The sequence below is a fragment of the Coccinella septempunctata genome, chromosome 9 (assembly GCF_907165205.1).
Source record: "Coccinella septempunctata chromosome 9, icCocSept1.1, whole genome shotgun sequence".
NCBI lineage: Eukaryota > Metazoa > Arthropoda > Insecta > Coleoptera > Coccinellidae > Coccinella > Coccinella septempunctata.
In genome coordinates, this window is record NC_058197.1 from 17,416,168 (window position 1) to 17,435,210 (window position 19,043).

A 19,043-nucleotide genomic window follows, 5' to 3' on the forward strand; every position below is an offset into this window, starting at 1 on the left:
CGGATCGTTTAACTGAAACCAAAACACCTTGTTGACATTTATATAGGTACATACCTTCCGTATAAAATTACCATTTTTGAATTTTATATGTAATCCAGGAACCCAGGACCATATGTAAGACAGTTCTGGGATCTCATGAGTAACGAAAAAAAATTCCCTCTAAATTTAACTTCAGTTTAACTTCATATATTCGGAATATAAGTTTTTCTCTTTTCACCTCTGGGAGAATCGATCATTTTACATATCTCCCCGCCCTATCATGGGGATCCAACAATGAAAAATCTTTTTCGATTCAAGAATAGAAAAATTGTGTTCGAATAGACACATTTGAATCAACTAATTCGAGAAAATTCGATATTATCGGAGGTGGGCAGAAATAAACAAATTAAACACCTTCCTAGGGGCATGAACGATACATTTTCTAAAAATCAGTATATATTATTATGAAAATTTGTGCAACACGTGATATATGAATTTATTTCTATGTCTGTGTGTAAATTTTGTTGGTAGATTCTTCCGCCCTCCTCCCTCATTCGAATCTGGGCCCATAACCTGTTGGCAATTTGTTGGTTTATCGCGAACCTCCCATTTGTTCAGCACTCTCGGTTCGGTTTTGTTTCTCTTCAGTCCTCAGTTATCAGTTATACCTATTTTTAAAGCTATAAAACATTTAATTTTCCTTTATTCGTCTCCTAAGACGATCTGGTTCTTCCTGGTTCCGGTGTGATCTAATCTAACCAATTTGCTATCAACTATTCATGACCCTGTGCTCCTAAAATTTCTGTATCGCCTATTTTACATGTCTAGACGAGGCACATGCTTCAGTTTCCACCCATGTGAATAATGGTGGAACAAATGCGAGGAGGGGCCTATTCGAAATCTGGAAGGGCAGAATTCACACTTCGTAGGTACAAGACTGCTTTACAATTGTAATAAATAAAACAAGGAACGCGCAATTTGTTTTACAAATGTCCCCCGATCGTAGTATACGTAAAATTGTAAATTTCCAAGTCTAGACTACGTCGTAAATATTTAAATTCGAACGAATTCGTAGTATCCGAAGATGATGGATCTCTTGTTCCTAAATCTGCCGATATACTGCTCAAAAATAAAGTTGACATATTTCCCTTTCATACGCGAATCATCCACTTCCATTTTTGAGCAGTGTATTTAACAACTGGGTGAATGTTTTCACTGTTTTGATGATGTTTTCACCCCTCAAACCTCAAACTTTTTCAAAGTTTTTGAATGGGTAGTCTGACACATCACAAAAAGGACACATGATAAAAAGGTCATATACCCCTTTTTATGAGCTTTTGCCTGAATAAATCGTTGCTAGGCTGCTTGGAACTCGACAAGTTAAGTCAATAAAGTCCTAATTCGACTGAATCTCTCACATTTTCATATACAATGTCGAAGCCTTGGAAGAATCTGGATAGCCAGGAGGAGGAATTCAACAATTTCATGCACAAAGTGTCCGAGGTCGAAAGAATTGTCCACAAGTTAGCCTCGAAAGACAGGGAGGAACAAGCCATCGGTGATGCGGAGGCTAAAAGATATCTTGGGGAGAGCGAGCAGTCAAAAGAGGAGATTATAGACGTGGAAAACATGAAATTGAGGGTAAAGAGTGATAGGACCGTCATCAATAAGAAGGCTTTTCAAGAGGCGCCTTCAGGAGATCAGTCGACCATGTCTCAAGGTAAATCTTCTCCAGTTTTTGGACTTTTAAGATGTGGAGTTCGTTTTTAGAGGCTTTTATGAGAGAAGTGGAGAGAGATGCTGATAGGAGGTATAAGGAAAGGAAGATAAGGCAGGAAAAGATGGAAACGCTGAAAAAACAGGCTACTTTAGCCTTCAACAGGGAGGATTTCATAAAGGCTCTCTCCTGTTACAACAAGGTGGATTAATTGTACCTAATTTAATTCATGCTTTATACCCAGCATGAATAGAAGAGCCTCCGCAAAGTCGAGACTTCTCTTCATCATTATTCCCCATTTTTTATATAAAATGTTTCCTAATTTTCCACTCAATTTCAGGCATTAGATCTGGTAAAAGATAATCACAATTTGTTTCTAAACAGAGGCTTGACTCATATAAAATTGAAGCTATATGATAAAGCTCTCGTGGATATTGATAGAGCAATATACCTCAATGAAAACTCCTTGAAGGGGTATTTACTGAAGGCCAAAATATTGTTCTTGACTGGAAAAAATGGGGATATGAAGAAGATTTCGGAAGAAGCGAAGGAAAAACATCCAGAGAAGGCTGATTTTATCGACGGTATGCTTAGTATACCTCTCGCAATCATAAGCTATTGATAGAAACAATTTCAGGGTACATAAAAGATTTGAATCAAACAGAAATTGGGCAGTGAGTGAAATCTGGTCGAAAACGTAATTTATTCTGGGTGTATTAGAGCTTGAATGAAGAAATATTTTATATATTTGCCATTTTTTCATTTTCCAAGCTCCATTTTCTTCTATGCATAAAATAAATCATTCTATAAAAAACGCATAGAATTCCTTTCGCCTCTTTATTCTATGTATCAAAATGAACCATAAAGATTAATAAATTTTCAGTGTTCGATGACTGAATCAGAGAATTGTTACTGTTTAATTATTTTCTCATTGTAAAACTTTGAATAAATATTGAAAATGAATGATTCTGACCAAGGTTCTCTAGAACTAACTCATTATTTGAAGAACAACGCTTCACTGTGCCAAGAAAACCATTATCAAGAGATTCTGGCGAACACCGAGAAGACAGCGAAAGATCTGGAGGTGATGTACACTTCCCTGCAAATGATGAAATACGAATTTGCGAAATTGAATGCTCAAAGCGTGAAAATTGAGACCTACTTGGCTCTAAACAAGAAAATCCTGAACGAGGCTCTCAAGGAGTTAGAAGAGGAGAAAACCTTCCAACTCGATGAGGATATGGCTTGAAATTACCTCTGTTTTCTTAAGTTCAATAAAAGAAATGCTTATTTCAATTTTTTTATTCACATAATCTGTTGCCTACATTTCAAAACATTGTTTTTTTAATAAAATTCGACATAATCTAAAACTTAACAAATCAGTCGGATATCCAAATTTCGTTCGACACTACATAGTAGTAAAAGTTATTATAAAAGGGATCATGTAAGAACTTACTAATATCCTAGGCGGATTTCAATAACTATTCGACGATTTTTACTCGAAATTTGGGATTTGGCTATAAATTAATAAGAAATGTGATAAAAGAATCAATAAAAGACCAATTAAAATAAGAAAATGCTTGAGAATGAGAAATGCACGCAAATCCTGAACAATTAAATTACTGAGATGCTCAGATCATGAATTAAAAATGTGAACTTGTCAAATTCTCGAAATTACGCAATTTTTAATCAATAACACTATAAAAATACTATTCAACAAATTTGTACATTTTAAAATACGTGAATTTATAAAACCCACACGAAATCGAAATTTTATGATATATTGGAATAAATAAATTTTCAAACGTTACTAGTACGCTAACCAAGGATGATTCTTGAGCGATTCCCTTGATCTATCACCATAATCGTACAGCAATTCTTGACCAATCGCAATATCCTCCTTAGCGATCAGGACCAATCTTGGCTTTCCATCAACGGAAACTGTTTTTGTCATTAAATTACCATTCCTTGAGTGATTCACCAATCTTCCTAACCTTGTCGATTCAGGTGTGGCATCGATGCTGAAAAAAAAAAAACAATAATTAATGAACAAAGACAAAAATATTGATTATGATAAAAGTAATTCTCAAAATATTCAAAGCTTACCAATATTTGTGATTATTGTGTTCGAAATAATACATGTAGCAACCAGCATTTTGATCTGCAGCGTACAGCTCTTCCCTCTTTTTAGCCTCCGAGATTTCTATCAGATCACCGCTGTATTCCACAACGAAATCTCCCCTTTTGAATTCTTTATCGGCCACTACACCCCTTCCCTTACCCTCGAAATAACTAATCTGAAAGTAAGACTGGGATAAGTCGAACGTTCACCAACGCAACATTCAACACTTACTTTCAAACCCTCCTCTATGTTGTTCCTCAAAGTCTTCTCCAAAATCCTCTGTTTCTCTTCGAGAACTGTCGTTTTCGTTTTCCTGATGGACTTTCTCACCGGTAAGTAATTATTAACTGTTAATTTACGATTAGTACCTGCTTTTGGGGGTTCTTCTAACACCGTGAAACGATTTGTGTTCAATCTGAAAAAAAAAGTTTAAAATTGACATATACAAGACATAAAATGCTGAGATAACTCACTTTCTTCGGGCTTTTGGTCCTGTAATGGGTTTTTGAAAACTTTTCGATTCCGTTTTGACGTCAAGTTTTTGATCTAAGGCTTCGGTGCACAACGTAATCCTGTGCGGTGTCGATGGGGGACTCCTCAGAGAACATTCCTGATCATCGGCTACGAGAAGTGAGTGTATTTCTGAAAAGAGAGAAATTCACTGAAGTTCCAATTGTGTCAGATTTTTTTTTACATAAGTTGGCTGAAGAATAGTGTCATTCTGTCGTTGAAAACAGAGTTAACGTGAAAATGTCAATCTATTGAAAGTTTCAGGGTGGAATAAAAATCAAAAGTAACAAAATTTTCCATATAAGAACGAATACCACAGGTATGATAGGCTGAAACATGTCTAACACTGGCAGAAGACTTCGGGAAAACAATGAGGAAATCCTGAAATACATCAATCAGCTCCGGGAACAAAGGAACGAACTGGGATTTCTGGTGGAGAAACAGAAGACCGAAAAGGCCAATCTTGAGGCGGAAATGGCCAGAATAACTTACAAGCTCAGCTTGGTGAGGCAAAAACTATAAAAAAGAGGTTAAAAGACTTCTTCTTGAACTCTTACAGATAAACAAGAGCTTAGGCCAAAGGGCTCGGGCCCTACACTTGTACGACACGACCATAATGGAAATAGAGGCTAAATACAAGGGCCTAGCCGATTCTACCCAAGGTCTCTTGTCTCAAGTAAGAACGGAGTCCTCAAATTTGGAAAACAGCATCGACAAACGTATCGGGACAGAGAGTGAGTGCAAGAATTGTCCCCGATGCGACCTGGACCCACAAAATCAATTGAGGACTCAAGGTTGGTACCATTTATCGATCATTAATGTGTTGTACTATCGGAATCTCCCATAATATACACTTACATACAAGCTAGGACAAGATCTCATCTGCGCATCTTCGACAACGTTTCGGAGGTGATTTTCCTCCATCTTCAGGTCTGAAATTTTCATAAACGCCACGTAAATATTGAAATTCCAGACCTGAAGCTATAAATAGTTTGACCAAGTGTTATAAAGGATACTTCTGGTTTAAAGCTTAAATTTCAGTCTCAGGTGCCTTGAGCGAGATCCCAACGAAACAACCGAACGAAGGGGAGAAGAGAAACACCAAGATTGAGTACAAGGGGCATTCCCACACGGAGGAGCAGGCTCGCAACCTATCCAACAACCCCATCTACAGCAGGGCCATGGAATACCCCATGATGCTATCGCCGATGATCAACAAGGAGCACTTGGAACAGATAAAGGAGAAGATAGCGAGCAACAGTGCCTCGAGTCAGGGACTCAAAAACCTCTCGGCTTCTGACAACAAGAGACCGTCTGAAGGTTAGTTCTACCAAAAAAGGGCTAAGGTTAAATAATGAAAAATTGGTTTAGAGGTGGATTTTACTCTGTTCCTTATGTTTAAGGGAGTTCCGTTTATCGACAAATCATTTCGCATGCGGCCAACGAATCACAGAAAGATGGCGAACTTTCTCAATCCACCGTAGCCACTGGGAACTTCATAGACGGTGATTATTCTGATATTCAACCAAGCAGGGATATATCGGGAGATGAGTGAGTTATTCCTTGTTTCTGGCTCTCCCTAGACTTCGATAACTACCTATAATAATTGCAGGTCCCCTATGTACAAGGAAATGAAACCCAAAGAAATCACACCCTTAGAATCCCCGGTCCCAAGTTCCGTAGACATGCAAGTTACAGATGCTGAAAAATCCATGATAGAAGACTATGACGATGTCATAGAAGAAGTCGAGAGCGGGTAAATTATGATATAAATGCCATATGCATCAATCGTGAAAGCTGTAGAACGGATATAAGCTGACGAACATTGAAATTCAGCAGCTTATATCTGAGAACAGGACCGTTATGCTATCTGAAGGCATCTGCACACTCACATTTTTGCATTATTCCCTCTTGTTCTTTCTAGGAACCAACAAGGCAGGAGCTCATCCAAAAACGGCAAAAAGTTTCCTAGCAGTGTAGATGTTTTCAGACAAGCCTACAAGACACAACACGAACTGAACGAAAAGCCCCCGACTTTGGCACGTTACAAAAAATCGGTCTTCAATAAAAGAGATCAATCCTTGTTTACTACCCAAGAAGAGTAGTGTTCAACAGTGTGTCTATTATTTAAATTCTGATTTGTATCATTGAATAAAATGTGATTTTCGAGCATATTCTTAAATCCTGTTTTCAAAGAAGTTGGTGCTCGTTAAATTCAGAGTTAATCCCCCATGGATATTTCGATTGTAGGTCCGATTCCATTGGATCTGGTATGTTAACGCCAGCAAGCAGTTTCCTTAAAAGGACAATGGTAAATAATAGCATCAAAGAGGCAGGAAGACGACAAAGGTAAAGGATTAAACAATCGATATGATCAAACTTCCAATATCTCATACGAAAACCTGTTTCAGTATATTGAAAACTAACAAAAGGAGATCCTACCTGAATTTCAGAAAAGATTCGTATCCTGAAGGCGATAATTGAAAAGGAAAACTTACAAGTAGAGTAAAAACCAGGTATGATCAATTCTGGGTTTTTTCAACAGAATAACTGTAAAGACTAAATACAAATACTAACCCTGTTCAATAGGTTCTTGTTCTATAACGATATCTGGCATTTCGGAGGCTGGTATTATTTCCTCCTCGTCCGGGAGGAAGTTCAATTTGTTTCGAGTGCATCTTGTGAGAACCTTTTTGGATATAACAACTCCAGGAGCTTCAACAGGCTGCAAAAAATTATTTATTTCAACAGGGCGTCTTTGAAAACCTTCCAAACACAATGCAGGAGTCTTTGAGTTACGGCTTGTTAATCATTTTACGATAAACACTTCACAGAAGTGTTAAAGAATGAATGAGCATCGGAAGCAACCAAATTTACCTGGAAAAAGTCTGTAATCCTGCGAGACTTCGCACTGGGAGAATAATTTGTGTTAAGTGCCTCGTCGTTCATCGTCCTCTCCATTTGTTTGGTTTCTGCATACAACATTTTGCTCCTGGTGCAAGATCGAACAGGGCGTCCTGTAATATTCGATTTGTTGGGGAAATTACGGATTTTCAAGAGAGCATCAACAAACCAAACGTACCGTGAAGTTAACTTGGCGTCGTTTGCAACGTTGCCGGTCTACTTATCGAAGAATGATGCTTCCTTAAGAAAAGGCATCAAAACTATTGAATTCGAAGCTGCCACATTAAAATAATTCCAGCGAAAGCAGTACAGACAATTTATCAAGTACTTATATGCTAAAAAATGTTAATTTTTCCACAAATGCATTCGAACTTGAGCACCGCAACGCAACAAACTGAAAATTTAGGACCGAACGGCCTAACATAACGGTAGAGATGACAACAAGCTAACCTCACTTTTTTGGTTTAGTGGCCTCATCATCAAACATACCTTGCACCATTTTTGCTGAGTTATTTGTGAAATTTTATCAAAATTATGCAGGTCCCCCAAACGGGCTCCAAACAGAATTACGAATATTCCACGAAAATCAATAAAAAACAATCAAATAAAACTTGACGTTTGCCATAATTCTATCATATGATTTTGATTGATTATCTAATTGACGTTTTCATGGGGCATTTGAACTACTGTGAATTTGAAAAAAAAAAATTCTGTGCTTGGCGTAATTGGGCGGGTAATTTGAAATTATTCCAAAAAAAATCTAATGAAAGAAACTCTCAAATACGCCTTTTATTGGCAATCTACTCAATATTAATTATAAAAACAGGTATGAGGGAAGTATGAAAACAATCTGATGCTTAAATATTTTTATTTTCGGTACACTTCATGAATGAATTTCATTATATATTGTCTCAAAAGGATGGATATTTTCTAAATGCTCTCGTCAATATTGCAGAAGTTATTGGGAAATTCCTATGAGTATAAATATACAAATACCCGATATAATCGATAACAATTTTAAAATTCGAACGTTAGCTATTAAGACACATTCAACCACAATATTGAAGTTTCAATGAGGAATTCTCATATTTTAAGGAACACCTGGTTCAATAAATACTGTCTTAAAATTCGACTTTGCGATTCTCATCCTCGCATAATGTTTATTTGGGAGTTACGCTAGGATGTAATTTTTTTTGGTCCCTAATTTCTGCCCTCCTTAAATCTAGAGAAGCTGCAGTTGGAACTTTCAAAGGCAGCTGAACAATTTCTGGCTCAAATTGAAGAATACGTTCTGCTTCAACTGGAAATAAATATACAACGGGTACAAGGGAATTCTGAGATCTAGGTTTGAAAATTTTCGTGCATATATACATAAATTGGGTTTATAGGGGTATATTACGATGATAAAAACAATCTATGTTATATTAATATTGCTAGGTACGAACCTATAATGCGATGTAGCTTCGTACCATAAGCTAAATCTGTTTGATAAGCCATCAAAAAACTCAATGGAATAAGCGGTGCAAAAACAGATACTTTTCTCTTATACCTGAATCTGCAAAATCAATTGAAAATGCATAGTTTGTTCGATGAAACACCTTAGTTTACCGAAGAATCATCACAACCGTTCAACCCTTTCTTACCCTAAGGCACTCCACGTAGCAGCAGTCAAATAAAAAGCGCCATACCAAAAAAATAACTCCCTCTGCTTGGCTATTTCCAATGCAACTTCTCGTTCTCTCAATTGACTCCTCATCTGAATGTCTCTTTCGATCTGAACATAACGTAAATTATGACCTAATCTTTGCACGTTCGATCTCTCACCTTTATTGCGGTTATTTCGTTTATCAAATCTTGATTTTGAAGGAGATTCTCCTCCATGTCGACGGTAAAAAAGTTACCCATTCTCAGTTATTGCAGTTTTGGCATAGGTATTGATTTCTGAGGAAAGGGACGATACAATAGCCGGTTTTAATGAATGGGAAAATCGATAACACGTTTGAAACGTTCGGCATTTTCAAATATTACCCCCTACTTGCTTCGCTACATTTTTCTGAACTACGACGCGGTTGAAATTTGAACTATCCACCTCGTTTCACTGGGAGGTGGCAAAAATTCGTGAAATATTTTTTCAGGCGACGATATTTCCCTGGGGTGTAATAATTGGTCATTCAGAATGTAATTAATGTACACAGTCACTTCAACTTTCGCACAGAACCAAAAGTTATGTAATAAATTACTCAACCACTTGTTGTTAGACATTTCCTTTTGTTACCAATTATTGATCTGTCTAGAAGCATTTAAACGCTGATGAGGAAGATAAGGGGTAGTTTATCAATTCAAAACCCCTGCTTTTTTGCTGGAATGTAAATCAACTTCTCGAGAGGGTAACCGAATGAATAAACCTTCATATTTAACCATATATTAAATACATTAATACAAGTATCATTCAAGAAAACAAAAATAAAGCTTCAACAGCCTTAAATAGAATATCTAAAAAGTGAAAGTGTTAAATGTAAATTTATCAATGAGAAAACAAGTATCGAAAGATTTAGACTATCAAGAAATGGCTACACCAGTAATTCCCTTCGTGAAATCGAAAAAATCATTGTAGCACCTTTGGGTGATCGCAAAAATTCACAACGACACAATTAATCCCATTTAACATCGAAAGGTACCAGGTAGATAAGATGGCTTGACCACCCCCCCCAATTTTACAGGAGAAAGGTTCTCGGGGTGACAGAAACACCACATACAGATATCAATTTATGCGAGCACCCGATGTCTGCTTTCAATTTAGTCCATTTAGAATAGTTATATTTTTATAATGGTTTAAATAACTCTACAATCCTTAAGAGCTTGCGTCATACTTTTTTCATTGAAAAAAGTGCACTTTCCTAAGATTTTTCAGTTTATAAAAATACAATTTCTGAACTAAATTAGATGCCCACGCGTTAGAGAACGAAATGAAGATAAACCTCCTCTGTCAGCTACCATGAGTCACAACTAAAATAAATAAAACAAGGATAAACTAATGTGAGTGTATATTCAGCACAATAATGAATAGAAATAAAAATCTACATGTTCAAGGACTATTCGTTCTTTAACACAGTTTCAATGGCCAATTCAATTCTTTTAAATGCAGGGGCAGTAAATGATCTATAATCATTTAAAAGAACTAAACCTATAAAAATGTTTGAAATGATGGTAAATACAATAACATAACTTCAAACATTCCTCGGAGATCTCACAAAATTACATATCGGAAAATGTACAGTAAAATTTCCTTACAAATAGTTCTGTGAGACTTTGAATCGAATCATATGAGAAGAATGAATATGTTTAACAATTTTAAGTACTTTTCCAGAAGACGTCTGATGATTCAACAATTCGGTGAAGAATTTTCCAGCTAACATTGATTTATAACGAATATAAAACCCATTATCGTTGAAGTGAAAATACATGTGAGGCGTCCTACAATTTGCACTAATCATCAATATCCTAACCTCGAAAAACAAAAACGCTAAGTTTGTGCGTTGGTTTCACAGATAACGGGCCTTACATTGTAATTCTCATAATTAGAAAAGAAACAAACAAGGAGAAACTTATCCGGTGCCAAAATGACATCAGGAATCTAGATTTTCACAACCTCAACTTATTTTTGTCCCGGAATCTCGAAATTAGCGAATTTGACTTCCTCGTTTGTCGAAATTGATCAGAAAAAATTAGTTACCGACGATCTTTACTCACAAAGAATTCTCAACAGTCTGTAACAGAATATTTATTCCAAAAGTATTAAAACCCTAAATTTCCAAAATGGTCATTTTCGAACTCAAGTCTCAACCGGTTCAGATAAGAATTCCATCGAAAATGAGAGCATTTTTTGCATTATAAGAAAAATATTTAAAACAATGGTATAAACAATTTTCATCAATTTTTTTTTTCAATAAAGCAATAGTAAAAAATCCGTCACGGGGTGGTGGGGGGAGACTGGAATACCGGTGGAGGGCAAGAGGGGGGGTGGTAACATGACCATTAACCACTCTTGAAGAGTAGAATCGCCACCTGGCCCAAGTAGAAATAGATGAAATGGCGTGTTTCATGGGTCACATACGACCCAAAATTTCGACCTACTATGCAATGCCACGTTGGGTTGTATTTCTTGTCAAACTCCTTCTTGATATATGCAGCAATGTCCTGGAAAAAACAACTTCTGAGAAAACAATCATTAACACCTTTAATGGCAATGAGTTGTAGATATCCAATACTCCCACACAAATATTAACATATGAATTACGCTCCAGTAGGTGGATAACACCACAAGCGAAATTAATTCAATTGAAAATCTACATAAACACCTTAATTCTTCAGCAAATTCAGTTATCAAGTGACCAAACAAACACGAATCCATCTGAAATTTTCATTTATTGCTGTGGAAAGTTAACAGATAACGAATATTATCTGGGATTCTCACCAAGTAAAAACGTAGAAGCAATGGGGGAACACTTACCTTTTCTATGTTATATTTTTCAATAGCTTGCGTTGCACAGTCTACAGCATCTTGCTGCATGTCTTCGCTCATATCAGCATTTTTAATGACAGCTTTACGGTCAGTCATCTTGGGAGTAATAGAGGACCTGAAAGAAGCAAAGGGACCCTTTTAGAAAACTCGAAAATCCGAGAAGATGAATAACAGAAATTTACACCTTTTATAGTCATTGCAATTTTTAATTCTGACAGTGGCATGAGCAATAAGATCGGCCATTCCACATGAATTGGAAAGCTGAGGAAAACTGGCACAACCATGCTCCAATTTTGTCAATAAATTTCATTTTTGTCATCACACATCATGCGATCTTTAAGAGATTGATTTACAATAACGAGGGGTAATCGGCTTTTGATAACCCAGAAAACTGTCGGGAGCATAACCCATTCTGTATATGATACTTACGTGAAATTTACAATAAATTACTATCTGCTAATCAAAAAATATTTTCACTTGTGTCTTCTGCACGTTTCTTAAATTTTTTCTGTCTTGTGAAAAGTAACGATATTCATTTATTCGAATGTCCTACACTGTCGCGGATACGGATTAATAAATGCCAGAAAATCCAGCCATCCGATTGGCTGTCGAGTAGAGGCTTCTGGCAGAGGTTTCTGACAACCGAGCAACGCGACCATGAAAGCAATTTTTGAAGTAAAACGAATACGAAATTCCTTTTTTGAAAAAAGTGTATACAATTCACTAATTCTCAATTATTACGTCGATAAATGTATACATTTAAGTTCCATTTCGCCTGCTCTAATAATTGTGAACTGTTTACTTCTCGATTTACCGAGAGAGATTTATTTCAACGTGGAAAACCCCCTTTTCCTTGGGAAATTAGCGAGAAAATAAGATAAATGAGGGATTCTTGTTTGGGGAATATTCAAAAACGTATAATTCCCATTTAAAATTTCAATGATAATGTTGGAGAGGGTAGAATTTCATGCAAAAAAACACAAACGTGAAAAAAAAGCTGAACCTGTACTTCGGGGAGTGATTTATACACTGAACATGCTAATATGTAATATCAAATTTACTGTACCGATGTCTCAATCTCAATAAGTTGAGATCATCACTGCAGGAAGCCTTAAGAACACCGCTCATTGGAACCCGAAACTAAAAAATTGAAAAACTCCATAGAACAGCCTGAACACAACTTTTTATCTTTAAAAATGCTTGATACCGGTAATTTTTGCGGCATTTCGTAAAAAGCTACAATATCCAATGCAAATATGCAGAATGTCATGCCAATTCGGTTCGTCTTATGTGCGATTATCCGAAATGTACTCACCTGAATTAGTTTTAAATCAATTTTTATGTTGAAACAGACTGACGAGTCGGCGGTGGTTATTGCTTGTATAAAAATAGGGATATCCCTGGGTGTCACTGTATTATTTTCAAAATATTTGCACCCACTATTCTGGGAAATAAGCTGGTCCGATTTTTACTTCTGTCCAGAAGAAAATCGATTCATTCGTATAGCGCACTCTCTCGCAACGTCATGGAGAATTCAAAATTTATTGACCTAACATTCAAAGGAATGCGGCATTTGAAGATAGGTACAGGTATAAAGTAATCTGTATATCTTCGATCTATTCGTCACAAATTTGAATTTTTAATACAGTTTGAACCAAGGATCTCCATAGCTTTTCATGGAAGCCCAGAGAATTACTTAATCTAGTTGCTGCAATTTCCCCTCAAAAATCAACTTGTTGATAGCACATGCACATCAATAATTCTATAAGTATTAATACATAATTATTTATTTTTTGAAATTTAAATGAGTAAAAATTGAGGAAATGCATATTGGCCCCATCTATATCTCCATGACGGAACTTTTGCATTGTAAAATTACCTGAGCATCAGAGAGATTACAGAACTCTATAATTTTGGCTGCAGCTTATCTGACATTTGGCGTATTTCTATGATTTGGCTGTCAAAAGTGTCAAAACATAAATAAACATTTTTTTTGTATTGTATTTTGTATTGTTAATTTTTTACAACATGAAAGAGTTTGCGTAATTTTCAAAATGCAGAAAGAAAATGAGGATATAATAGGTAGGTCCAAGAAGTTTTCCACAAAGGGTAGCCTGAGTATTCGAATCCTATTGATTTATATTAGATTTGTTACTAATGTTGATACTATTTTGCGTAGGTGTATGTAACAAACTCGAGAAATATGTTATATAAAATGAGATTTATCTTACTTTAATGTAAAATAAAGAATTCTGGAGTAATCTATTTCTGTTTTAATTGGTGGAAAATCTTTGGATTTGCAAAACTTTAACTCCCTTGGTATCTACAATATTTGTTTATAACTTCTCACATTCTCCTACAGATAACAATGAAAATTCCGCAAATGTGTGTTCCGGATGTTTGAATGTTATTGATGACGAAGAAATAATATGTGCTCTAGATCAAGATTGGCATTTAGAGTGTTTTCGGTGAGTGATTAATACTATACCTGTACCAATCTCATTTCCTTCAAATTTTTAGATGTTCAGCTTGTGATGCCGCTCTATCTAACTGGTATTTTGAGAAAGATGGATTATTGTTTTGTAAATTGGATTATTACACCAGATTTGGGGAGGCTTGTCAGCAATGTACACAGGTAAAAACGGTTTAAAAAAATCTGTATGAAGCCATTGACGCTGGAAAATATTTCCAGGTTATTACAGGACCTGTTATGGTTGCTGGGGAGCACAAGTTCCACCCAGAATGCTTTTGTTGTACTTCTTGTTGTTCCTTCATTGGGGATGGAGACTCTTATGCCCTTGTTGAAAGATCGAAACTTTTTTGGTGAGAATATCGGATTGTTCACTGATATTTTTCAAACAATATTTGATTTTCAGTGGACAATGTTATAAGAGGCAAATGCAACCTTTACAGAGGACGGCCAAGTTTCCATTCACTAGAAAACCACATTCAATTAGGCTGGTTGAGATACCCGGTGGTCAGAAAGGTCTGAAACTCTCTGAAGATGTACTCAATACTACGAATAGTCAATGCTTTACCATATCTGAGTGAGTAAATTATGAAAAAATACATAATGGTGCTTCTTTAAATCGAACTATTGGCAATATTCATAGATTCATAAGTTACAAAAGTAATAGAACATGGAAATTTTTGTTTTGATATTACCATGATATTCTCTAATATTTTTTGATATATAGGGTGATTTGGAGGCTACATGGAAAATTAATAAGGCTCGCTTTTGCTTTCCTAACATCTGCTTTTAATCTCTGCTGTAATTTTTTACCATCTTATACTCGGTAGGTACATATTTTTACAATCTTAGCCTTTTTTCTAATCCCGTTCTTTTAGGTTAGATGTGAATAATGACCTAATGTCCCTACATGTGGGTGATAAAATTTTGGAAATTAACGGTACTCCCGTAAGAGATACCCCATTAGAAAAGGTAGAAAATCTTCTGAAATACTCCGATTCAGTATTACAAGTAAGTTTCTTGGAACTTACCAAATCGTCCCCGTTTTGACATATTTGTTTTGAAGTTGACAATAGAGCATGATCCAGACAGTATATCGAAGAAATTCCTGAAAACGAGAACACCATTGAATTTACCTCTCACAACGACATCCAGCGATACGAATATTCCAGACAAAAAGTCCACGATTCCTTTAGATGTTAGATCTTTAGGATCGTCTGATTCAATCTGTGACGATAACTTCAATGTACAACAGGGAAATTGCACTTTGACTCCGGAATTCAACAGAGGTAATAAGGAAATAACTAATAACAAATCTCCCAATGCGAGGAACGAAACCAAGGAAAGATTGTTCAAGAAGAGGGACGAGGGTTATATGAGCGGTACAAGGTCGAGACAGTTGAAAAGGAAAACTAATCTGTGCGACAATAAACAATCGTTGGATAAGGAAAGAAGTTCGTCTATGAGCCGGCTGTTAGATGAGTATGTTGGTATTCGTCAAGGTTACGGATTGTTATTATCGTTGTCAACGATTTCAGCACCCCGAACTCCAAGAGGTGCCAAGAGCTGTCCAGGGCCTATTCGTTTTTAGAACCGAAACCCCAACAGAGAGTTTTCCGAGCTTCCGATCTAGTTAAAGGGGAATTACTGGGGCAGGGATTTTTCGGGCAGGTTTTTAAGGTTACCACCAGGGATACGGAGGAGGTTATGGTGCTGAAGGAGCTGTATAGGGTGGACGAGGAAGCGCAGAAAAATTTTTTAAAAGAGGTTTGTATTGTCAGTTGTCAAAGTGTTTTAGGTTAACTGTCACTAATTTCTGAATTCTACAGGTGGCTGTGCTTCGGAATTTGCACCACAACAACGTGTTGCGCTTCATAGGCGTCCTGTATAAGGATAGGAGGCTCCACTTGGTCACCGAGTATATTTCTGGGGGTACTCTCACCGATCTTATACACGATATCAATCAACCGTTACCGTGGGAGCAAAGGGTATCTTTCGCCAAGGACATAGCTGCCGGCATGGCTTATCTACACTCCATGAACATCATTCACAGGGATCTGAACTCCCACAATTGTCTGGTGCGTTGAATTTTTACTCTGCTACATCAGAAACGCAAAAATAACATGTTTTTTTGAAGGTGCGTGAAGATAAAACTGTGATAGTGGCTGATTTCGGACTGGCAAGGATCGTATCCCATAATACGGATAGTGTGGGTAGAAGAATGTCCCCCAAGGGTACTCCAGCATCTAGGAAACAAGAGAGGAAAAAGAGGTACACTGTTGTGGGGAATCCGTACTGGATGGCACCGGAAATGATGAAAGGGAACAAGTACGACGAGAAGGTCGATATTTTCAGTTTTGGCATCATATTATGCGAGGTAGGTGTAGATTTTGTATTGTTGAAGACGGTCCTTAACCTGTATGTCTTTTGGTAGATTATCGGGAGAGTACAAGCGGATCCAGATTTTTTACCACGTTCCAACGATTTCGGATTGAACCAAATGACATTCAAGGAGAAATTCTGCGTGTCGTGCCCTGAACCTTTCTACAAAGTGGCTTTTTTGAGTACCGATCTGAATCCGGATAAAAGGTAGCTCAGATAACCTAAAAATTATTTGTTACTGATGTAAAATCGTTACAGGCCACCGTTTGAAGTGATGGAGGTCTGGTTGGAATCCCTCCTAATGCACCTTTCCGTCGGAATGCCCCTCCCTCCGGATCTCCTCTTCGACATCTGTAATTTCAGAGGGATCAGTCCCAGTTCGTCGGGGAGCACCACACCGGAGGGTATACCATCGGGGCACAGGAGCCCAGCTTTGGAGCCCATCTGCGAGGGTAAAATGATAGATACGACCAACTCCAAGAAGTTAAACGATAAATGTAGTGAGGAGAATTTATCGGGAAAGAAGGATTACAGTTTCGTCAAACCGATCATAAAAGTTTCTAGCACTGATACGCTGGACGATAAGAATCCGTACAAAAACGACAATTTTCACACGAAAAGTTGCGAGGACATAACCTCCGATACAAGCCCTTCAGAGCTAAACTTTGACCGGAGGAAGAATACTCAAGCGGTTAAAAAAATGGAAGATTTTCAGTACACTGATTTATCCCCAACATCCGACTGCAAACCTGGGGGTTTCCCCAACTACGAAAACATCAATTTCTTGAAGAACGACACAGTTTTCAATGAGAAAATTGAAAAACCCATATGTATACAAAAAGTACAGACCGAAGTTTTACAGGAGAAAACGTCAACAGATAGACCGGACGAAATACTCAATTCCAAAGTGGATAACCAAAACAAAGACAGTATCTTCAAGGTACAACTGAGAAAAGTCCCCAAAAATTTCACCAGAAATAAATTCTCACCCGGTTCATCGGAATCCACAACTCAGGGACCAGTCAAAGACAAGATCAAATTGTTGAGCAAAAAGAGCATACCCGACATCTCCAGCCCGAAAAAAAGCAACTTAAGCTTGCAAAACATGAATTTAAACGATGATTCTGCATCTAAAGTGACTGAAAAATTTGTCAACCCTTCGGGAAGTGACAGTCTTCAACCGACAAGATCGATAAATGTGGTGGGCTTGGACATCCCGGACATAGTGTCCTCGACCATCATGAAGAGTTTCAGCCCAATCGTCAGAGACCGTAAAAACAAGTCGATGCCCGATTGTGAGGTCAAACGGTCTACCATTTTTCCCAGTAGCTTAGGCGGTACTTTCAGTATTAATCGGAATATATTCAAGAAGAACGAGCAACTGAAGAATCCTCGAGAGAGTGAGTGTAATCGGGTTGGGGGTGCGGTTAAGAGTAAGGTTAGGGAGAAAAGTGGTCCCCAGGGGAGTTCGAGTGATGTAAACGTTTGTGATATTTATGAGCCTTCGTGTAGTTTAACCGGTGGTACTAGTTTAGTGAGAAGCATCGTCGATAGTCTGAATAGGAAGGATAAGGGGTCTTTGAGTTTGGGGGAGAGACTGAGTTACGGCAGGAGTTCTTTGAAGAATCCCACGAGGGGTAAAAGTAATTTCGGTAGTTCTAAAGAGTATACGGCTTTATAAGCGGCTGACAAAACCCGAATTGATCTGTTGAGAATCTAGTGAGAATAAATAAAAAATAACAGTCTATATCTCATCAAATCAAGGAAAATTTTGAATTGAGATATGGCTTAGTATGTTAAACCGCCTAAAAATAAAAAAAATAATCAAATGTGAATAGTTCAGTATTCAATTGGTGCTCGCATTCCAAACTTTGATCAGCGTTGTTGAGAACTCTTTTTTATTCCACCTCTACGGTATTATTTTCTGTACATTGTTGAATTCTAAAATGTAGTATATAAAAGCAGAATTTTAAATTGTGTAACTTGATTTTCAAGTACGAATAACCATTCCAGAATTATTAAGTTTGAACAAATGTCGCAAGTTTGAGTAATAATTTAATGTTGAATAGTTTTGGAACTTCACTGATTGTTCTGTGATAAGTCGAATCAATTTCGGACCGCTCGATTTTTGTGGTTTGAGCGGTTGTGGAAAATGACAATTTTTATACTCGAATAATTTGTATTATACGACTCATTGTTGTGAAGTTCTGATGACATTCCAATTTTTGTATATAAGAGGATATTGATTCTTTAGGTATACATTTTTTAATAAACGGTTTATGTTAACACGGCTCATATTTATTCACCATTTTCCTTTTTTCCTATACAATTCTTACAAAATTATCCACAGTATACAGGGTGAGACTTTGACTCCTACTTATTTTCTCGTTTTCGAGTAATTTGATGTATCAAAAATTGAAAAAGTACCTGTGAAATT

General features: G+C 36.9%; 7 protein-coding genes across 10 annotated transcripts in view; 3 read left to right on the forward strand and 4 right to left on the reverse strand.

The window, feature by feature from the left end:
- LOC123319966 overlaps positions 1 to 19,043 on the reverse strand; it is a 451,417-nt gene that overhangs the window by 170,670 nt on the left and 261,704 nt on the right. The gene's annotated exons all lie outside the window — the stretch shown is intronic.
- On the forward strand, positions 1,237 to 2,992 carry LOC123319945. The gene is made up of 4 exons (XM_044907043.1): positions 1,237 to 1,699; positions 1,750 to 1,898; positions 2,037 to 2,280; positions 2,334 to 2,992. The coding sequence occupies exons 1-4, from the start codon at positions 1,411 to 1,413 to the stop codon at positions 2,372 to 2,374; spliced, it is 723 nt and encodes a 240-aa protein (XP_044762978.1). The 5' UTR covers positions 1,237 to 1,410; the 3' UTR covers positions 2,375 to 2,992.
- Positions 2,986 to 7,874, reverse strand: LOC123319926 (N-lysine methyltransferase KMT5A). 2 transcript variants are annotated; one of them, XM_044907012.1, is made up of 7 exons: positions 7,722 to 7,874; positions 7,206 to 7,345; positions 6,906 to 7,053; positions 4,292 to 4,460; positions 4,050 to 4,233; positions 3,803 to 3,993; positions 2,986 to 3,717 (listed from the first exon to the last, which is right to left on the reverse strand). In XM_044907012.1, exons 1-7 carry the CDS (start codon positions 7,729 to 7,731, stop codon positions 3,507 to 3,509), a joined length of 1,053 nt encoding a protein of 350 aa, XP_044762947.1. In that variant the 5' UTR covers positions 7,732 to 7,874; the 3' UTR covers positions 2,986 to 3,506. The 2 variants fall into 2 exon arrangements, with proteins under 2 accessions (XP_044762947.1, XP_044762948.1); XM_044907013.1 differs by lacking the exon at positions 7,722 to 7,874 and adding an exon at positions 7,411 to 7,664.
- Positions 4,532 to 6,914, forward strand: LOC123319918. Of its 2 annotated transcripts, XM_044907000.1 has the most exons (7): positions 4,532 to 4,832; positions 4,888 to 5,122; positions 5,370 to 5,648; positions 5,732 to 5,879; positions 5,941 to 6,084; positions 6,579 to 6,677; positions 6,740 to 6,914. In XM_044907000.1, the coding sequence occupies exons 1-7, from the start codon at positions 4,665 to 4,667 to the stop codon at positions 6,810 to 6,812; spliced, it is 1,146 nt and encodes a 381-aa protein (XP_044762935.1). In that variant the 5' UTR covers positions 4,532 to 4,664; the 3' UTR covers positions 6,813 to 6,914. The 2 variants fall into 2 exon arrangements, with proteins under 2 accessions (XP_044762935.1, XP_044762934.1); XM_044906999.1 differs by lacking the exons at positions 6,579 to 6,677; positions 6,740 to 6,914 and adding an exon at positions 6,253 to 6,500 and having other exon boundaries at positions 4,536 to 4,832.
- Positions 8,095 to 9,195, reverse strand: LOC123319956 (plasminogen receptor (KT)). The gene is made up of 4 exons (XM_044907056.1): positions 9,057 to 9,195; positions 8,876 to 9,006; positions 8,678 to 8,787; positions 8,095 to 8,532 (listed from the first exon to the last, which is right to left on the reverse strand). Exons 1-4 carry the CDS (start codon positions 9,135 to 9,137, stop codon positions 8,393 to 8,395), a joined length of 462 nt encoding a protein of 153 aa, XP_044762991.1. The 5' UTR covers positions 9,138 to 9,195; the 3' UTR covers positions 8,095 to 8,392.
- Positions 9,639 to 12,343, reverse strand: LOC123319969 (dynein light chain 1, cytoplasmic). Its single transcript, XM_044907074.1, has 3 exons — positions 12,184 to 12,343; positions 11,743 to 11,869; positions 9,639 to 11,429 (listed from the first exon to the last, which is right to left on the reverse strand). The coding sequence occupies exons 2-3, from the start codon at positions 11,848 to 11,850 to the stop codon at positions 11,268 to 11,270; spliced, it is 270 nt and encodes an 89-aa protein (XP_044763009.1). The 5' UTR covers positions 11,851 to 11,869; positions 12,184 to 12,343; the 3' UTR covers positions 9,639 to 11,267.
- LOC123319878 (LIM domain kinase 1) lies at positions 13,712 to 18,892 on the forward strand. 2 transcript variants are annotated; one of them, XM_044906913.1, is made up of 13 exons: positions 13,712 to 13,836; positions 14,117 to 14,222; positions 14,275 to 14,389; positions 14,447 to 14,577; positions 14,631 to 14,801; positions 14,952 to 15,050; positions 15,103 to 15,235; positions 15,291 to 15,706; positions 15,763 to 15,991; positions 16,054 to 16,302; positions 16,362 to 16,601; positions 16,659 to 16,813; positions 16,865 to 18,892. In XM_044906913.1, the coding sequence occupies exons 1-13, from the start codon at positions 13,809 to 13,811 to the stop codon at positions 18,285 to 18,287; spliced, it is 3,495 nt and encodes a 1,164-aa protein (XP_044762848.1). In that variant the 5' UTR covers positions 13,712 to 13,808; the 3' UTR covers positions 18,288 to 18,892. The 2 variants fall into 2 exon arrangements, with proteins under 2 accessions (XP_044762848.1, XP_044762849.1); XM_044906914.1 differs by lacking the exon at positions 14,952 to 15,050.

Bases quoted from the DNA above. Each gene is read 5' to 3' on its own strand.
- LOC123319945 (XM_044907043.1), top strand. From the start codon at position 1,411: ATGTCGAAGCCTTGGAAGAATCTGGATAGCCAGGAGGAGGAATTCAAC. The intron at 1,700-1,749 runs GTAAATCTTCTC...GTTCGTTTTTAG, and splicing joins TCAGTCGACCATGTCTCAAG to AGGCTTTTATGAGAGAAGTG. The intron at 2,281-2,333 runs GTATGCTTAGTA...AAACAATTTCAG, and splicing joins GAAGGCTGATTTTATCGACG to GGTACATAAAAGATTTGAAT.
- LOC123319918 (XM_044906999.1), top strand. From the start codon at position 4,665: ATGTCTAACACTGGCAGAAGACTTCGGGAAAACAATGAGGAAATCCTG. The intron at 5,123-5,369 runs GTTGGTACCATT...CTTAAATTTCAG, and splicing joins AAATCAATTGAGGACTCAAG to TCTCAGGTGCCTTGAGCGAG. The intron at 5,649-5,731 runs GTTAGTTCTACC...CTTATGTTTAAG, and splicing joins CAACAAGAGACCGTCTGAAG to GGAGTTCCGTTTATCGACAA.
- LOC123319926 (XM_044907012.1), bottom strand. The intron at 4,461-6,905 runs GTTAGTATTTGT...CTCTCTTTTCAG, and splicing joins ACAAGAACCTATTGAACAGG to AAATACACTCACTTCTCGTA. The intron at 3,994-4,049 runs GTAAGTGTTGAA...TCTTACTTTCAG, and splicing joins ACATAGAGGAGGGTTTGAAA to ATTAGTTATTTCGAGGGTAA.
- LOC123319956 (XM_044907056.1), bottom strand. From the start codon at position 9,137: ATGGGTAACTTTTTTACCGTCGACATGGAGGAGAATCTCCTTCAAAAT. The intron at 9,007-9,056 runs GTGAGAGATCGA...CGTTATGTTCAG, and splicing joins ACGAAATAACCGCAATAAAG to ATCGAAAGAGACATTCAGAT. The intron at 8,533-8,677 runs GTTCGTACCTAG...ATTTATTTCCAG, and splicing joins GAAGCTACATCGCATTATAG to TTGAAGCAGAACGTATTCTT.
- LOC123319969 (XM_044907074.1), bottom strand. From the start codon at position 11,850: ATGACTGACCGTAAAGCTGTCATTAAAAATGCTGATATGAGCGAAGAC. The intron at 11,430-11,742 runs GTAAGTGTTCCC...TGTTTTTTCCAG, and splicing joins AAAAATATAACATAGAAAAG to GACATTGCTGCATATATCAA.
- LOC123319878 (XM_044906913.1), top strand. From the start codon at position 13,809: ATGCAGAAAGAAAATGAGGATATAATAG. The intron at 14,390-14,446 runs GTAAAAACGGTT...AAATATTTCCAG, and splicing joins CTTGTCAGCAATGTACACAG to GTTATTACAGGACCTGTTAT. The intron at 14,802-14,951 runs GTGAGTAAATTA...TTTGATATATAG, and splicing joins CAATGCTTTACCATATCTGA to GGTGATTTGGAGGCTACATG.